This window comes from Gopherus evgoodei, chromosome 2 (genome assembly GCF_007399415.2).
Source record: "Gopherus evgoodei ecotype Sinaloan lineage chromosome 2, rGopEvg1_v1.p, whole genome shotgun sequence".
In the NCBI taxonomy this organism is placed as follows: Eukaryota; Metazoa; Chordata; order Testudines; family Testudinidae; genus Gopherus; species Gopherus evgoodei.
Window position 1 is genome coordinate 221855796 of NC_044323.1, and position 19025 is coordinate 221874820.

A 19025-nucleotide genomic window follows, 5' to 3' on the forward strand; every position below is an offset into this window, starting at 1 on the left:
GTGAGGCACTACCAGCAATAGGGCTGCCATGTGCTCAGGACAGAATAGAGAATTTGAAGCAGACTGGAATATCATACAACAAATGAAGATTTGACTTTAACTTCTTTTTTATCATCACTAGTGGCTCAACCCGAACTTTATGCTGTGTTTCCTCGGATGAAAAAAGTAGGAATTCATCTCTTGCTACTCCCAGTCACAACAGCTACAGTTGAGTGTTCTTTTTCATCATTGAATAGAATTTTGTGTTCTGAAAGAAATTGCCTTCTGCATGATCATGTGAATGAACTAATGAGCCTATCAGTTGAAGGAATGGAAGTACCGGACACATGAGAAGCCACCAAGGATGAACACATTGCATTCAAGATGTTCATTAACAGAGTTGTACAAAATTATAACAAGAAACCAAGAAGGATGTAAATGTAGTGCTTCATAGAAGGCTTGAGTAGCCAACTTTAATTTGTGTGATGATTTTAAAACATGAGTTAAATCTAATAAAATGGTCATGAAACATTTTTCAGTTTTTACTATTGTGCCATACAGCCCACCTTCATCCTCACAGTCTTACCCTTCATTGGCCCTGACCTCTGCCCCCAGTAAATTTGAACACCCTCCCCCCAATTTCAATTCCTGGGGAAAACAGTGGCAACAAATACCTCGGCCTCCGTGCACAGCGCACCACTGGCACCCAACTCATCCAAACCGTCACTAGTAGCCACGACCAGCAAACAAACTCAGGCATTGATGGCTCCTCCCTGATTGTTGGAAGAGGGTTCCTCTGGTATGAGGGGGGGCAAGGCTGTTTGATTTTGTGTAATTAGAACGTTGGCAACCCTAGCCAGAGCAGAGCTGAGAGCAGACCAGGGCTGGGTGGTGCTCCCTCCATGGCCCCCATAGGGGACTGGCCTGGGTCCCGCTGTGTGCCCTCAGTGTTTCCCATACCCCCCCTCAGAGGGTGCAACCCACAGTTTGGGGACCTCTTCTTTAGAGCCTCTCTGGAGAGTAAAGGAGTGGTAGAACCATGACTTTCCCTGCAGATACATACTCCTCAGGTTTCTGAATGGGGTGGAGCAGAGTTTGTGTTCCACAGGAGCTCTGGGAGGCATTGTTCTCCATACTTCTCTCAAGAGGTTTAAAAGATAAATTAAATACAAAAGTATTTAAGAGCTCAAATCAGTAACAAAATGATTGTGTAAGCTTAAAACTTATTAATACATTTAAACATAAAAGATATGAAAATCTGCCTCACAGGTACTTATTTTCCAAGACCCAAATGAGAGGTCTGTTTTTTACCCCATGAACCATTGATGATATCATCCGTTCTACTGTGTAGGAAACCCAAAATCCTAAACTGAAGACTAGTCAAATAAATATTTTTTTCAAATCATATATATTTATGATTATAAGAAACCAAACAAATACTCTGTTAGTGATTTAGGATCTTAAAAACTTTTTAAATCTTGAATTTTTCTGTACAGTTTTAATTTCTTAGTGTCAGAGGTTGGGATTTCCTACTGAAAAGCAGTTACCCTGCAGAAGAGTACTCACTAGTAATAAGTAGTTAATAGGTATAACATGGTGGCTTCATAAAAACAAGATAATCAATTCCAGCTGTTTTTCTATTTAGTCATCCTTAGGATGCAAAATCAGGGACAGGATGAATTTACACAGTTAGCACGTATTGTGAAAAAGAGGAAAAGCAAGCAACTTATCAATTCATGGTGAGAAAACTACATACAATACACTCTCCCTTCCACCCCCTTTCTTGTAAAGAACTGACTAACACGGCTACCACTGAAACCTGACTAAATCAAAGTTTGGGAAGAAAGGAATCTCATATATACAGTATAGCATTTACCTATCCCGCAAGGATACCGCATGTAACAGTTTTTACCAATTTTGCTTGTTCATGACAGAAAAGTAGTAGTTAAATGAGAAAAATAACACACTGTGTTTGAGACTCCAAAAATAAAGTATGCAAGAGAGGGAAAGGTCTTATTCAGTTTTTGGCATCATTGTGTTAAGTCAGTTTAAGCCAAGAGAGATTGGTGTTCCTCACTGCCTGCCGATACTAGAAAGTTTACATACTTGATTATGTGTGGTTTTTTCCCCCCCTTTGGAGGAAAAAAATCTGTGCGAATTTTAGGGGAAAAATCTTTACTTTGCTATGCAGAAAAGATTGTTCTGTTAACAGCTCATCAAGAAAAAAAAAGATAAACAGGATTAACTGTTTACTTTGTGAGGAGAAGTCTGGTTGTTTTTCAGAAGAAGAACACAATGTACTGTTGTATCTGGTTTCCAGAGTGCTGTTTATCATAATTCCTTGTGCTGTGGTTGGTAGAGTGCTGGGAAGGCACTCCGCCCACTCACAGCTCGCTGGCTTTCTCTCTCCCATTGAGGCCTCACTACAGGATTTTGCGATTGAGTGAGCTGTCCTGTGTGATCTTTACTGCCTGTCATTAGCTGACGTTGACCTAGAATAAAATAGCAGGGGCCATTTCCTGGAATTCTCAATGGACTGCTGAGAATTGCTACCATAAGTCTTGTAAACAGTCTATACACACACACTCTCCCTCACTTATACACACACCTATGAAATTGAGCCAATGAATGAGAGCAAAGAGAAAAACAACCAGAGGTGAAAAGAAATATCAGAAACCTCAAGGAAGAATTGAGTTGTATTTTTGCCTATAAAGGATCCCGAGAAAGCCCTCACTTGTGATTTTCTTCTTCGCTGTTTTTTTTCTGCTGCTTATTTTGATGAATAATAGATACAGATTTTAGTATTGTTTCAGTAGGGTGACGTTACATTAAAACTGTAGAAAGAATTTCTTCCTGAATGCAGCTCCATAAAAAACCTTGCAGTGTTATATTTCACTCACATTACGTGTTCACTGAAGCAATAAATGTTTTATTTATCTCTTTTAATTTATGTTACCAGGAGTACATTTTGAATCCCCTATCACTCTTCAGAATGTGTGCTGTTCCCTTTCTTTGTTATTAAAGTTCATTTTATATTGTATTTTATACATTCTTCTCACAGCCCATTCATAGTCTGTGTCTTAAAAATGAATCCACTATATCCACAAATGATACATCGTTGAAAGAGTCAGTGAGGCCACTAGTATTGCTACAGCATTCTTATTTTGTTTCAGTGGCTACAATATTTGAAAAATGCTTGCCATATGTATTATTAAAGGTACTTAAGTGTTCTCTCAATGATGCTGCTGTATTTCAAAAAGAATGGTTTTGAAAGCCTTTCACTTACAAAACTGCCCTTAATTTAAATGCAAGTTTAGTACATGAAGGGCTTGCAGCAGGGTATGTCTTTCTAGGTACTTACATTGCCTCCATCCCCACAGTATCTGTGCTTTTCCTGAGCATTTATTCTCACAACACTCTTGCGAGGGAAACGTTTCTATTCTTATGTTGTAGACAAGAAACTGAGTCACAGAGGGAATGTGACTTGCTGAGTGTTAAACAAACAACCTGTGCCAGAGCCAGCAGTTCAACTCTGATCTCTTTGGAATTGAGGGCACCCATCAGTGTGCAGAACAGAATCCTCTGTTAGCTCCCCATTGAAAAATGTAGTTGAACGTTCAAACATAAAAAACGAAAAACAAACAAAAAAGCCCCTTCATATCAGTCTTATGTTGGTATGAGCCTACTCAGATTCATGGATAAAAGTGCTATTTAAGTGCCATGATGATGATGGTTGGATGTTAAATTTAGAATGTGATCTTCTTTTGGAGATTTCATATCACCCTAGATGGGTGGTGTTCATCTGAGTCTGTGGCTTTCTTCACCATAAAGTTTTCCTGTTGTTTAGTAAATTATTTTCTGTAGAAAAATGTTACCCTGTTCTAAGCTGATCCATACAAACAAATCAGGTAATTGTTATGAGACCCCATATGGAAGCTCTCCATAATTTAACATTACAGTATATGATGGGAGTCTGCATTTACTACTTTTTTTTTTAACTGCATTCTACCTATAGTTTACTGCCACAACAGTACTGGTGGCAGCAATTCTGAAACAAGGTGAAATGGTCTCATGTTTATTTACTTATATATACCCAGAATGCTCTTCTTGTTCTTAGTTATTTTATAGCAGTGCTGATGCCTGCACTCCAAAAACAAATGGAAATGATTGAAGATGCTTATGGATGTAGTTTTTTCTCATTGTATAATTAAGACTTTACCCTGGTGACATATTCAGCATGGATCCAGGCAAATTACAGAAAGCTTTAAAATAATTCTCTGTCTTTGGTCCCACTGGACTGTTTCTCCTGAAACTTCATCCGAGTTCTGAGATAAACATTTGAACAAATAACTGTTTTCTTTACCCCTGCTAGCCCCAATAGCTTGCTGGAACGTTTGTTTCTATTTGATGTAATTTTTTTGGCTGCAACTATTAATAGAATTATTTCAATATTCAGGAGTCCAAGACAGCCAAAACAACCAGAAAAATGTAGAAAATATTTCCCAAATGCATCTCTGAAAGGGTTTGGAACTGTAACTTAAGCTTGTTATTGAGCTTGGGTAGATAACAGAAACGTCTTTTTATCATTTGTAAATGTATGTTTGTTTGTTTTTTAAATAAAAAGGGATCTCACAAAACTCAGTTACTGGGTGACTGGGCAATAAACTGGCAGATGAAATTCAGTGTTGATAAATGCAAAGTAATGCACATTGGAAAACATAATCCCAACTATACATACAAAATAATGGGGTCTAAATTAGCTGGTACAACTTAAGAAAGCGATCTTGGAGTCTCATAGACTTTAAGGTCAAAGAGACCATTATGATCATCTAGTCTGACCTCCTGCACAATGCAGGCCACAGAATCTCACCCATCCGCTCCTGTAACAAACCCCTAACCTATGTCTGAGTTATTGAAGTCCTCATTGTGGATATTTCTCTGAAAACATCTGCTCAGTGTGCAGCGTCAGTCAAAAAAACTAATAGAATGTTAGGAACCATTTTAAAATGGATAGATAAGAAGACAGAAAATATAATGCCTCTATATAAATCCGTGGTGTACTCACACCTTGAATACTGCATGCAGTTTTGGTTACCCCATCTCAAGAAAGATATATTAGAATTGGAAAAGATACAGAGAAGAGCAACAGAAATGATTAAGGAGAGTTTATAAAGACTTTTCAGCGTGGAAAAGAGACAACTAAGAGGGGAAATGAAATCGTGACTGGTGTGGAGAAAGTGAATAAGCAAGTGTTATTTCCCCTTCACATTACGCAAGAACCTGGAGACACCCAATTAAATTAATAAACAGCAGATTTAAAACAAACAAAAGGAAAATCTTCACACAATGCATAGTCAACGTGTGGAACTCATTGCTTGGGGATGTTGTGAAAGCCAAAAATATAATGGTGTTCAAAAAACTAGAGAAGTTCTTATCTGTGAACATTATAAAAGAGAAACAAATGTCAGGAGTTTAAGAATTACAGGAAAGTGAATTACAGAGAGTGTGGCTAAGTTAATTTAAAACAGTGCATTGGTGCTTTATTAAAAAAAACTGCATAGGAAAAATGTATTCTGTTGAAAATGATCATCCAGTTCAAGTTCTGGAACCATTGCTTGTGTCCCTACAAATATAAATAGTCCATTTCTGTGCCACATGCTGTCCATGGTCTGTTGCCTATGTTCAGCTCTCACCAGATATTTGGAGTGTTCCATGTTGACTGGGAAAATTTAAATTATTGTGCAGCTCCAGTCATGTTTATGTTTGGCATTAACAACATAGCCAGGCCACCACATGGCTCCTGCAGGCCTATTCCTTCCTACAGAAGCAGTTTTTATCAGCTCCTTTTCCTCAAGGCACAAAAGCAGCAAAGAAGGCAGTGGAGGAGTAACGTGGGTAGAAAAATGGAGAAAGGAGTCAGCCAGGACAAGGTCATAAAAGTCTTTGTAGAAGATACATTTAATTTTCCAGGTTTGAGCTGCACTTGATTCTTTGAAGTGGGAAAACAGGCCATTTTTTTGAATACTGGCCATTAAAACATAAGTGACTAGATAAATGCAATAAATGTACAGAACCTGTGATTTTGGAATAAGGACACTGCAAAATGTATTTACTTTGTTTAAACTTTCTGCTGTATGTATGCATGGTGAGAAAGTAATTGCTAAAAATGTTTTAGTAAAACTTTTGGAGGTCTCTGCTGCATATTTGTTATTTAGGATGTTATTTCCCTGGCCATATTTGGTGTACTGGCTGGGGTCCTGGATTTTATTCTCAGCTCAGCTGCTACCATGCTGATTTGTGGACAGATAATTTAAACTCTAGGCATCAATTTCTCCATCTATAAAATGAGCACACTGCTATTTACTCTCCACTATAGAGTTCTTTAAGACCTGTGGATGAAAAAGGCAGTTTGGTAGCTAAGTATTAATAGTATCTTCTTTTTTATCAGTATCCTTCAAATTGTAGTTATTGCTGGTCTATAAAACATCCCTGCCTGTGGTGGCAACAAATGACGTGCATTTTAAAGGAGAACAGAACAGTCTGAGTCTGCGGTGACAATAATACAGTAGAGATATACTATTTAAATGGAGGCATTAAGCAATTTGTGGTTCATTGAATATGGTATTTTTGTTTTTACAGGAAAATCCCTGTGTTGTTACAGGATAAACAAGTGGATCATAGTCCCACAGTGTGTTCAGATCTGTAGGGTTGCACCTTTCTAATTGCTGGTAACTGGACCACTGCCCCGCGTCTTTCCCCAAGGCCCTGCCCCTGCTCTGCCTCTTCCCCCCAATGCCCTGCCCCCATCACTTGCTCCTCTCCCCCCCCCCCCCCCCCCGCTTTCCAACCCCTGTTGCTCACTGGATCATCTCCACCTCCTTCCCCAGCTGTGCTTCCTTTGCTCTGGTACTCGGAGGGGAGCTGTTGCAGCCTTACAAGAAGGTGGCCCTGGCTGAACAGGGGCTGGTGCAGATTAATGACCCAGCGCCTCCCCCTGCCCTGCAGTAACTGGACTTTTGGTGTTCAGTCTGAACACTGCCAGGTGCCCTTTTCGACCAGACTTTCCAGTTGAAAACTGGGCACCTGGCAATCCTAAATGGTACCCTGACACAGAAGCCAAAAACCAGACTGTCTGAGTAAAACCCGGATGGGTGCCAACCCTATCTATGTGTCTGGCTCTGATTTTTCCAACAATGACAGATACAATTAGCAGAAGGACTGCTTCATTTGCATGATGGTGGGTGGCTTCTTGTGTGCATGTGGGAGGTTCAGATAAGTTAAATCCAGCTTGGGTTGTGTCCTGAAGGTTACAGTGTGAATCTAAACTATGTTTACAGGAGTTTAGGAGCTCCACCTTGAGACTTGACTAGACAAGTTGCTGAATTGGAATTGTGTAGGCAGAGTGTTGTGCCTGTGGTGACTGAGAGAGAGGGGAGTGTTTTTAGGTGTGCTTTGTCTCTGCTAGGAGCACTCAAAAATAGATAAGAAATTGTAAAGATGCTGCCCATAGGAGCCAGCTGAGGTCACTCAATTAGGGTGAACTGCAAGCGGAACGAGGCAGACAAACCCCAAAAGCTGGTGGATATTCCAGTACTTAGATTTACTAAGCCAGCACAGGACAGTTTCTGTAGTACCTCACTGGTTACTCAGAAGTCCAAACAACACAATTCCCTTAAAGTACCCAGCCTCAGGCCTCCATCCAGATACACATGTCAAACATATGATGATAAATTCTGAAAATCATATTACATCATATAAAAGATTATTCCAAATCCTCCTGATTGCAAAGGACCAAGCCCCACACCCAGGTCAAATGATAACTTATATCTTACCCAAAATACATGCTTGTAGTCAATTCTTGTTAACTAAACTAAAATTTATTAAAAAAGAAGAGAGAGAGTTGGCTGAAAGATCAATATACATACAGGCTTGAGTTCAATTTCTTGAGGTCCAGATACATAGCAGAGGTGAGCTTGTAGTTGCCAAAAGTCCTTTTAGAAATAGTCCATAGGTTATAGTCCAATGTCCATATTCAGGGTGACTCCAGTCAGTGACTGGGGATCTCAATCCTTATGGCTTAAGGTTTCCTCCTCTTGAAACCCAAAGCAGATCTGAGATGAAGAAGGATCATGTCCCAGGATTTTTATACATTTCCTGCAGCTTTTTGGCCTGAGGAAAAATAGGCTTAACTTTCCTTCTCCTAAACATCATGGCAATTAGCACAGGATAATTTATCCATTAAACAGTTCAGATACAGGTTACCACAACCTTCAGAGAGAGACATAGACAATAATACTATTTCTCTCAAGTGTCTTCCTAAATATTAATATAAGTATTAATAGCGTAGCTGAAGTCGATGTATCTTAGGTTGATTTACCTGGCCGTGAGGATGGTGGCGCGTCGACCACTGCTGCTCCCCCGTCGACTCCACTTCCGCCTCTCGTGCGCGGTGGAGTTCCGGAGTCGACGGCAGAGCAATCAGGGATTGATTTTATCGTGTCTACACTAGACCTGATAAATCTATCCCCGATAGATCCCCAGTAGCTCAATCACTGCCTGCTGATCTGGCGGGTAGTGTAGTCATATCCTTAGTTAAGTTCTATTTATGACAAATCTGCTGCATATTTCTACAAGATGTGGAGATGGGCAACTGCAGCATCTTCATTCAGTGCCACCTTGCTCTCCACCCTAAGTCCTCTCCCCTCCTCTCCTCCTACGCTAGGCATATTTTTCAATACACTGTTCATCTCACTGGCAGAAATGGTGGAGGTAGTTGTCAACTGTGGAATGATTAAGCACAAGTGGGTTCTACTCATGCCCATCCTTCCAGAAGACTTAAGTGCAAGATACGAGGCAGTGCCATAGGTGTATGGTATGTTTCACATATAATTAAAAAGAAGAAAATGGAGTTTTACTCCTTCACTGTGAAGGATGTCTAATTAGGAGGGGCACAACAGTTCAGTCCTGTAATCATCTTCGCATTTCCAGTGGGAAATATTTAGTCCTTAATATTACTTCAGTCATAAAAATAGTGCAAAGTAATAAACCTCTCCTACTCCCTCCCCCATCCCCCAGGGCTTTTAGGAAATTAACAAAATCTTCCCAAGGTTTAAAGTAAGACTCATTGTGTCCTTACATTTAAAAAAAAGTAACTGACTAAGCTCTGCTTCATTTCTTATCATTCCCTGCCCTTGCCCCCTTTGCTCTTATCAGTGAGTCAGACCTCACTTCTTCCTTAGTTGTCTTCTCTCACACTCATCTTCATGCTGTCTCCCATGTCACTCTCTGGGATAGAACTAACTCTCTATTCAATCTGAACAGGAGTCTTTTTTTTCCACATCCCTCCTTTAAATTCAGTACTTCTGTAGGGCCACAAATCCTAAGCCTTATGGACTATTCTAGTGCATTCCTTTTATAAGAATCACATCTGTCCGAAATGATTTGATTTTTATAAGTGGTTGATTCTTGCAAGTGGAGTATTTTAGTTGGTATAAGAATGATTTTGTCCCAGTGGATTTGATCACTATGCGCAACTGATTCTTCTGTCAGTGAGTCTTATAAATTGAGTGCACTGTATTTTGAAAAAGAGGATATAGGCCCTCATCCCTACAACACATGTACAGACACCATTGATTAATAGTAATGTTTTTTCTTTTATATTAGTTCAGGGATATGTATAGCAACAAACAAGTGTTAAACATTTATTTTGAAAATGTACAATATTAGTCAAACTGTTAATGCATATTGTACTTTATGGAGAGATGGATTTGTGGTAAATACATTGCTGAATTTTCATAATTGTGTAATATAGTTTTGAACAATTAGATTTTGGATTATATATTTGGTCTCTTGTAATTTAGGTTTCAGATTTGTTCCGCATAGTGATTCCAAAGATAAACTGGTATAAATTGTTGCTTAATTTTGTATATATTGTTTGATTGAGAACTAAATTTTGAATGTATCTAATGAAATGTGGGCCAACATTTATAATATGAGAAAATGATGCAAATTCAGAATTTATTTCAGAAAACTAAAGTAAATAGAATCCTCTGTAAAGCATAACTGCCATGAATCAACATCCTCAAGGAGCCACTAGGCTGCATCCATTCATGGTGGTGCTGGTAATAGTGTATGAATGGATCTGTAAGAACTGAGCCAGCTGCATCTGAAATGACTTCAAGAGTTCTATGAATACGTTTCTGGGTCCTGTTGTGCTGCTAGGTCGTCTTTGTTGTAGGAGTGAAGAGGAAAATTGATTGTAATTAATTAGATAATTGTAGCATTAGACTGATTTTCTGTCCTTGCACAGTGAGATGCTGGGTCTATGATCAATACAGTCTCAGGTTTTTTCATTATATCACTTGTACTTGCAAAAAGGTTTTAAGGAGGTGAATATTTTTTGTGATGTCCTCAGTGTTGTTAGTCTGTGATGTTCCTTGTCTTGAGTTCCAATCTGGAATTCAGTTTTGCACATAAATTGATGTGCTAATCTCATGGGTCAAGTTTGCTAATTTGGATTAGACTCATGGTGAGCAAAGATACTATTTGTGCATCTCTACTGTACTGGTAGATGCAGTACTATTGTGGATTGGATTGTTGGTGTTATAGCTCCAATAGTACAATTCTCCGACCACCATTCCACATCCATCATTGCTCATGCAGCCTGTCTGGTATACTTTATGCACTTGACTATACATGGGTCAAGTTTGCTAGAAGCCACTTGTCTGTAAAAATAACACTGCACACAATGTGGGACTCATTTGTGCACTATATTGTAATGATCAACTTCTTCAGCAGCAACTGAGTTCATTTTGCTTCAGCCACTAGACTGTCTTAAGCCTTTGGCCTTAATATGAGCATGCTGCCATTTGGCCTGATGCTGACTTGCAGGCACTGAAGTCGATCTCAAGAAATGAGAATTTCCAGTGCTTCTTAAAAGAACATTGGCATCACCAAGTGTCTGAGGTAATAGCTGAGATGGACCTCACTTGGAGTGGCAAGCAAGTTCTGTGAAAAGAGTGACCCGTCGATAAAAATAGGTCCAGGGTGAAACAAAAAACTTATCTGTTTTTTGATAGGCTGGACCAAGTCCTTGGTATGCAGCCCAATATGCTTCTGGGTAGCGTGGAGGCTCCATGTATAGCATGAGTGAGAGATGAAGAGAAAGCTGATTCCATGGATCCAGAGGGATGAGGAGCTGAACTAAGAGATACCTGACTCTCTCTACCATTCACTGGTTGCAGTCCTTTCTCTGTGATTGGATCTTTTTAAAATGGGTTTGTGCTCTACCAGTGGAGGATCTTCGAGAATGGTGCTCACATGCTTGACCTACAAGGAGATTTCACAGGAAGCCCCTCTAAAATCTCTTGAACCAGTGCCTGCACTTTTAAAATTTATCTTAATTCTACCTTCTGTCACCCCTCTCAGTTTCCTCCAAAAAGGAATCAAGTGTCTCTAGATGTTGGAGGCATCTACGCTGTCTGCAAGGGTGCTCTGTAATTCCTTTCCATCCTGAAAAGTCTCCTTGCTCAATCCTCCCGCCCCCCCCACCCGCCGAGCAGTGAAACCAGTTTCATATCCAGCAGCCCTGTTCACCCACTCTTCTATGACTCATACTATTTTAGCTGCTAATCTCTGAAGTGGAACCTTGTGATGAAATACCTTTTTGAAAATCTAAATATACTTTATCCACTGACTCTCTCTTATATACCAGACAATGATATCTTCAAAGAACTCTAGCAGGTTAGTTAAACATGACTTCCCAAGCTTGATTCCATGTGGGCTGTCCTTAATCACACTGCTAGTTTAGGGGTACTCTTACCACATCCCTGAAGATCGTTTCCAACTGTTTCTATACAACAAATGTTAAACTCACTGATTTATAGTTCTCTGTTTTGTTTGTTTGTGTTTTATTCATTTATTTAAATAATTGGGTTGTGTTTGCCAATTTCTAATCCTCTGGATCACTCTGATTTCAATTAAATTAAAAAAATATATCCCACGGTTTCCTTTTTCTTGACTCTTGCGCATCTCATCAAATCCAGTGTTTTATTTAAGTAGATCAAATATATAATCAGTTGTGTTATCTGTGTATACCATCTATCAGTTCTAGAAGATTCATCCCCACTTTGGGCAGATCTGTACTCTTTCGTTATAGACACAGGAACAAAGTTTTACTTATCTACTGTTTCCTAATCTCCAATGTAAATCCTTTAATTCCATTTTCACTTGTTCTCTATAGCTTTTATCCTTTGTCTATTACAAATATATTTTGAAAAAATCTAGTGCTATTGTTGTTTTAATGTATTTATGCACAGTGCTTTAAAAGCATTTTAGGCTAATTCCTACTCTGAGGAACTCACAATCAAGTTTTCTGCAATTTATCTGTTGTTTCGTAATTGTGAGCAATTTGCTAACAGAGAAACATTAAACATTGTTTTGCAGATTATGCCTCCTTGTTCAGGATGCCTATGGAATGTTCAGTGAAGTGCAGTTGCAGATCCTCTGTTCTTCAGAGGACATTGAACAGCATAGCAGGAGATGGGAAGGAAAATCCTGCATGTTAGCTGGAATAAGAATTTTGCAGAGAACCACAAGGGGAAGGTGAGAACAATCTCCTGAAAAAGTATGATGTGTACTGTGGCAGAGGTGATGTAATTTTATTTAGTTAAGCATCAAGATACTTTGGAACACAAGGCAGACTTTGTTTGATCTGGTATATAATCACCATTTGTAGAACACCATGCAGGTAGCAAAGCAATAAAGAAAAAATATAATATTTGAACAGCTATACTCAATCAGCATAAGCAAGTTTAGATAATATTAAGTATTTCCCAGGAAAAGGGGTGGAGGAGGAGGAGAAGCAAGCTCATTACTGTTTACATTACATTACAAATAGTTTTCCTCACCTCTAACAAGATTCAAAGACTCAAAAAGACAGATCTTGTAGGTAATGTCATCCATCTCCTTCCCATTACAGGACTGGTCTGTACAGTACATTTTCTACAATTTTGTCCAGTTTGGTTTAAAATATCTCAAGTACTGCAGTTTCTTTTGGTATAAAAAGGCCTTTTCAGTTTTGCTTATGTTGCTTTGAAAGGGGTTTAAGCAAAACCGGGGGGAAAATCCTATTTTCAGTCCAGAATAAGCATGTCCACAATGAGTTATTCCAGTATAACTATATTGGTTTAACTATACTGGTAAAATTATACCAATATAACTGATAAAACTTTCTCATGTAGATAAGCCCTAAGAAAAGACTGTAGCAAGAAATCTGGAATACAAAATTAATCTATGGTACCTGGCTTAGTTTTGCTAATTGTGTGCAATTTGTTTTATTTTTCAATGTAAATGTCTGTAATCAGTTACAGAAAACTTATTTTAATGAGATTTATTGTTTTGTGGAATAGCTTCTCAAGGGAAGTGGTGTAAAAGTGTCCACAAGGGGACATAGGCCAATATATCAGTTTAAATTCTCACTCTATCTTATACCAATATAACTTTCCCATGTAAACAAGTCCTTAGCATTAGTGCAAGTACAAATATTTTTGATGAAACTTTTTTCTGTTGAAAAATGACTTTTAGTTGAAACTGAAATGTTTCATGGAAACATCCGTTTCTGCAACAGTTTTGTTGAGAAGTTTTCTCAGATCCAGCTCATGAGACTTTAAGAGCTTTCAAAATGTTTAATTTTCATTCTGTATCAAAATAAAAACATATTTTGAAACACTGAAATGTGTCATGAAATAAAATTGTTGTTTTCTGGCCAGACTATTTAATATAGTTTTCTGCATCTGCACCTGAAACGCCTTTTGTCCCCTTTTATTACTCTGTACCTGTTAGTGCAGTATTCATTTTTGGATCATCTACTTGGATTATTTATGTATCTTAAAGAACAAACGCTTCTCATTATTCATAGCTCATTATTTTGATATTTTTTTTAGAAGTTACATATTTTCCAAAGAGATTATGGCTTTGGAATGTTGGATACAAATGTAGCCTTATAACTGACGGTTAGTCAGCACTGCCTAGTAAATAAGAGACAGACTTTTAAAAATTTAAATTCTATTTCAAAGCAACAGTTACTCACTTCTGACTGCCCTGAGGAGGGTCAGACAATACAGTAGAGCTGGGGGAAATTTTTCTCTCACAACTGTTTTTCACTGAAAAATGCAGATTTTGGTCAACCAAAACAGTTTGCAAATTTGGATCAATTTCAGCAAATTATTTGTCAGGAAAAACAAAAAAAACCCAAAATGTTGAAGCAGTTTGTATAGTCATCTCTGAAATGAAATGTTAAGACATTTTGTTTTAGAAAAGTGTCTTGGTTTTGAAATTTGCTCAGTATTGTTTTAAGTTTAAGAACCTCAAAATGAACACAATATTTCATTTCAGGTTGACCTAAACATTTTGGGTTGACCAATATTTTTTTTTTCCAGATCTGCACCCAAACCAAACATTGTTATTCAAACAGCCCTCCTATGCAGTGCTTAAAACACTAGTGACTGGTCTGGGCTGGTGCTGCTGGAGCTGCATTGGTTCTAACAGGAAAGAAATGGGTTATGTAGGGAGGTGGTGGAATCTCCTTCCTTAGAAGTTTTTAAGGTCAGGCTTGACAAAGCCTTGGCTGGGATGATTTAGTTGGGGATTGGCCCTGCTTTGAGCAGGGGATTGGACTAGATGACCTCCTGAGGTCCCTTTCAACCGTGATATTCTGTGATTCTATGAAGAAGACTAATGTAAATCCAGGGATAGCTAACATGATTTGCAACATGGTTTCTCTGTCCAATGTTTAAATTATGCTTTATTCCAGCGGTTCTCAAACTTTTTTTGCAGACCCCCAAGCCAGCTTCTAATTTTCCCCGGGGGTGCTCAACCCCAGCTCAGCCCCAGGCCTCGACCCCACTCCACCCCTTCTCCCAAGGCCCCATGTCCGCCCCATCTCTTCCTGCCCCTCCTCCACCCCTTCCCCGCCTCTTTCTGTACCTCATTCCGCGCTACTCTCCCTCCCTCTCAGCACCTCTGGCACGCCACGGAACAGCCGTTCCACAGCATGCAAGAGACACTGGGAGGGACAGGGAGGAGTTGATCAGCGGGACTGGTGACACTGGATATGACTCACGGATCCCTAGAGTTCCACAGACCACAGTTTGAGAACCACTGCTTTATTCTAAAAATTGTTTCTTTACATTCATGTTTCTGTCATCTGTGTACCTAGCCATGACTGTTTCAAATGCTGCAGGAAATGCCAAAAGGTGACTCTTAAGGTGCTGGTTTCAGGAAAACCATTAATGGATTCTAAAATGGATGTAAAGGAATAAAGTATGAGGAAAAGTATTTTTTTCTCTCTGCCTCCCTTCACCCTTGGGGCATGTGAATCTGGAGTAAGCCAAAATGGGTGATAAGCTCCAACATGTGTCTGTTGTCCCACAATCCCAAGGACTGGAATCTTACTAAATACTCAGAATGCTCTCTGGTCCCTTGGCCTTGGGTATTTGGTAGAAAAGATTTTTATTACAGTCTAATAAGCATGTGCTTACTTTTAAGGACCAATATGTAGCCTAGGTTCAGAAGGCAGTAAAGAGTATTTTAGACTCTGACCATAGACTGACTAGTCTGAACGAATTCTGGGGATGGTGGGCCTGGCACATTAGGGTGGGGCAGAGGGAACCATATTTCATTCTGTTAGGGGACACAAATGCTCTGGAAGAGAAAGTGTGTGAGAGCTCACACAAATGAGTCATATCCTGACCCACAGCAGCCCGTGCAGAGCTTGACCATTGGGATTATGATGGTTATTGCTGTAGGGCTGCAGTAATCCCCATGCAGTGCCATTGTGGGGGAAGAAGTTGGTTACAGGGTCTCCCAGTGTTGTTTTTTGAAGGAGGTCACTGGGGGCTCTCTCTCCACTTCTCTGATGTTGGGGTTGAGGTGTGCCTTTGGTTCAAAGGACAATCTAGGGCTATGCAGTTCATTTAGGCCCTATTCTAAAGTCCTTTGAAGTTAATGGAAGGATTCCCATTGGGCTAGTTTCGGATTGGGGGCCTAGTGTCTGCAAGGAACACATTCTTCAAGGCTCTCACAGCAATGAACTCTTTCCCGTCAGGACACTAAAGGAAGAAATGTCTCCCCTGACATCATTGTCCAGTATCTGGCTGCTCTGTATGGCAGATTGATAGTGTGAAGTCACAGAGAAGCTGTTGTGACTTGCTCAGTTTATACAAGTCATTACTGTAGAAGCTGGATTAATAGCATGTGGTTCGGTATCTGTTTGCTGACCATCTTTTTCCTCTCCACTATTCTCATTCAGATTAGTCCACCAACCCTCCCTGCACCTCTCTTCCCTGACCTGCACATTTTGCATCAGCCTAACAGAAACTAAAGTATATGCATATTTTATTTTTCTCAAACCACCCCTCCCCCACTTGCTAATCTTATACATTTTGTCTCTTGGGAAAGGAGAAGTGAGATTGCCTCAGGTTTCCTCAGGGATGTAGATAGCAATTTCCACCTCCCCTCTATTGTATACTCCACATTTTCCAAGGTAGCTTCAGTATGATTACTAACCAAGTGGATACAGTTATGGGTAAAGATTGAGTAGTGTGTTCAATAAAAGATCGCATGAGGGGGAAAAATAACTTGCAAATTGCCTATGAAGTGCTTCCTTACTGGAAGTTAAATTTGTATGCTGCGATGTACATGGTGCTTGTCTAGCTACACTTATGGATTTCTCTGTGTTGGTACTTTAGTTCTGATTGGTGTTGGAAATAAGGTGTAAATTTTTAATAGTGAAGGTAATTAGTCTTTGGAACAATTTGCCCATGGATATGGTGGATTCTCCGTCATTAACATTTTTAAATCAAAATTGGAATTTTTCTTTTAGAAAGATATGCTCTAGTATAAAAAGAAATATTTTGGGGAAACTCTGTGACCTCTGTTTATCAGAAGGTCAGACTAGATGATCAAAATGGTCCCTTTTGGCCTTGAAATCTGTGAATACATACAATAAATTCTCCTTTAGTAGTTTATAAAGCTTTTTATCTGGTCAGGGAGGCACTAAGTGACTTCACGGTGACAATTCCAAAAGCAAACTATTAGTTCTTTTTCAAGTAGTATCCTTATGGATGCTCCACTCTAAGTGTGCTTGCCCTCCGTGCACCTTTGATCAGAGATTTCTCATCTGTTTGCCCTGTGCACGGATGTTACTCGGTCTTGTGATCCATGCAGTTGTGATATAACACTGCATGAGCTGCAGGAAGCAATGCAGACTGGAGGATGTGCTGGCCACCGCTTCCCGCAGCCCCCATTTGCCTGGAGTGGCTAAATGCAGCCACTAGGAGCTGCGATCGGCTGAATCTGCGGACACGGCAGGTAAACAAACCAGCCCAGCCCGCCAGGGGGTTTACTTTGGCGGGTCACGTGCCAAAAGTTGCCAATCCCTGCTCTAGGGTATACCCTGCTAGGAGGGGTACAGAGGAACATTTAAGGAGTGTGCAGTAGGGCCGAGGCTAGTCCCTACCAGGGGCAAGGAGGGAACACCACTCAGCTGCACTCTGTCCCCAGCCCAGCTCCAGCCACAGCTCCACTCAGCCCCCTGTCCACCTCCAACCAAGCTCAGCTCAGCCCTCATCACTCTCTGCCCCCAGACCAGCTCCGCCTCTAGCCCCAGCTCCTCCTCTTCCTCCCCAGCTCTGCCTTCAGCCTAAGCTCCTCTGCTGAGCCAACTGAGTGTAGTAATAGAGGAGTGGCGTGGACAGATTCCATTACTGGTAAGGGGGGCACAACAGGAAAAGTTTGGGCACCACTTCTATAGAGGCCCCTTTCCAGAAGTCTCTGAAAAGATGGATACCACTCATGAGAGACAACCTCAACCACCATCCATGCATGCCTCCGCCACGCCATGTGCATCACCTCAGGGACTCTTGGGCAGCCTATCACCATCAATTTTCTAGGGCCTTAAGCACCACCCATCACAGAGATAGACAACCTTCGTCACCTTCTCTCTATAGGAGTCCGGAACCTCAGGGAGAAACCTGTGAGAAACAGGAAGCTAGAGCTGATGAAGACATCTCTTCTTTGTCACATGATGGAGGAGTTATGCCACTTCCTCTATCCCTGCCAAATGATTTTAAACAGTTTCAGCAATTCATCAAGAGAACTGCGGACTCTTTAACCTCCTCAAGAGGGATCCGCAAAGAACCATATCATAAGCTCCTTGACATCCTCCATATAGCTTCATCTGCTGCATTGCCTTGCCAGTTAACCTTTGCAATGTCCAGCAGGGCCTCGTTATCTGGTACGCCCCGGCCTCAGTTCCATCTACATGCAAGAGAGTGGATAAGAAATGTTATGTCCTATATAAAGACTCACACATTTTATTTTCTCATCCCTCTTCTAACTCTTTGGTGGTTCATGTGGTTAATGAATGTGGAAGGTAGCTCCACGCTAAATATTTGCCCTGTGACAAGAATCATAAGCACCTAGACCTGTTTGAAGAAAAAATCATGTTTGTCAGCTACTTTGCAATTCAGAATCGCCACTACCAGATATTAATGGCTAAATATGATCATACAAATTATGCCAAGCTGAGTTCTTTCATTGAGCATCTACCAACTGAACATACCGAGCAATTTCAGGCAATTATTGTAGAAAACCAGTGGCTCACCAGAAGATCTCTGCAGGCCTCCCTCGATGCTGCTGATATTGCCACACATTCAGTCTCTACAGCTGTAGTTAGCAGGCGGGCCTCCTAGTGACAGCTTTCAGGATATCCAAAGGAGGTCCAAAATATGGTTGAAGCCCTTCTTTTTGATGAGGTATTAAACTGTTCGGCTGCAGCACGGACAAATTGCTACACACGCTAAAGGACTGCAAGGCTACTTTGCATTCTCTGTGTCTGTACACCTGCCCACAAGAGAGAGGTTTAGTAAAACCCAGACAGTGAAAAAATCCTGTCCGCTCAATTATTGAGCTCCCAGAGATCATACGGACCTCAACACAAAAGTTACCTCTCTTTTGCCTGCCAACTCTCTCCTTCCCCATTCCTT

General features: G+C 40.3%; 1 protein-coding gene across 1 annotated transcript in view; it reads left to right on the top strand.

The window, feature by feature from the left end:
* SPIDR (scaffold protein involved in DNA repair) overlaps positions 1-19025 on the top strand; it is a 330382-nt gene that overhangs the window by 269914 nt on the left and 41443 nt on the right. The window contains exon 11 of the mRNA XM_030553056.1: positions 12424-12582. Within this exon, the coding sequence (XP_030408916.1) occupies positions 12424-12582 (159 nt within the window). The remainder of the gene's footprint in view (positions 1-12423; positions 12583-19025) is intronic.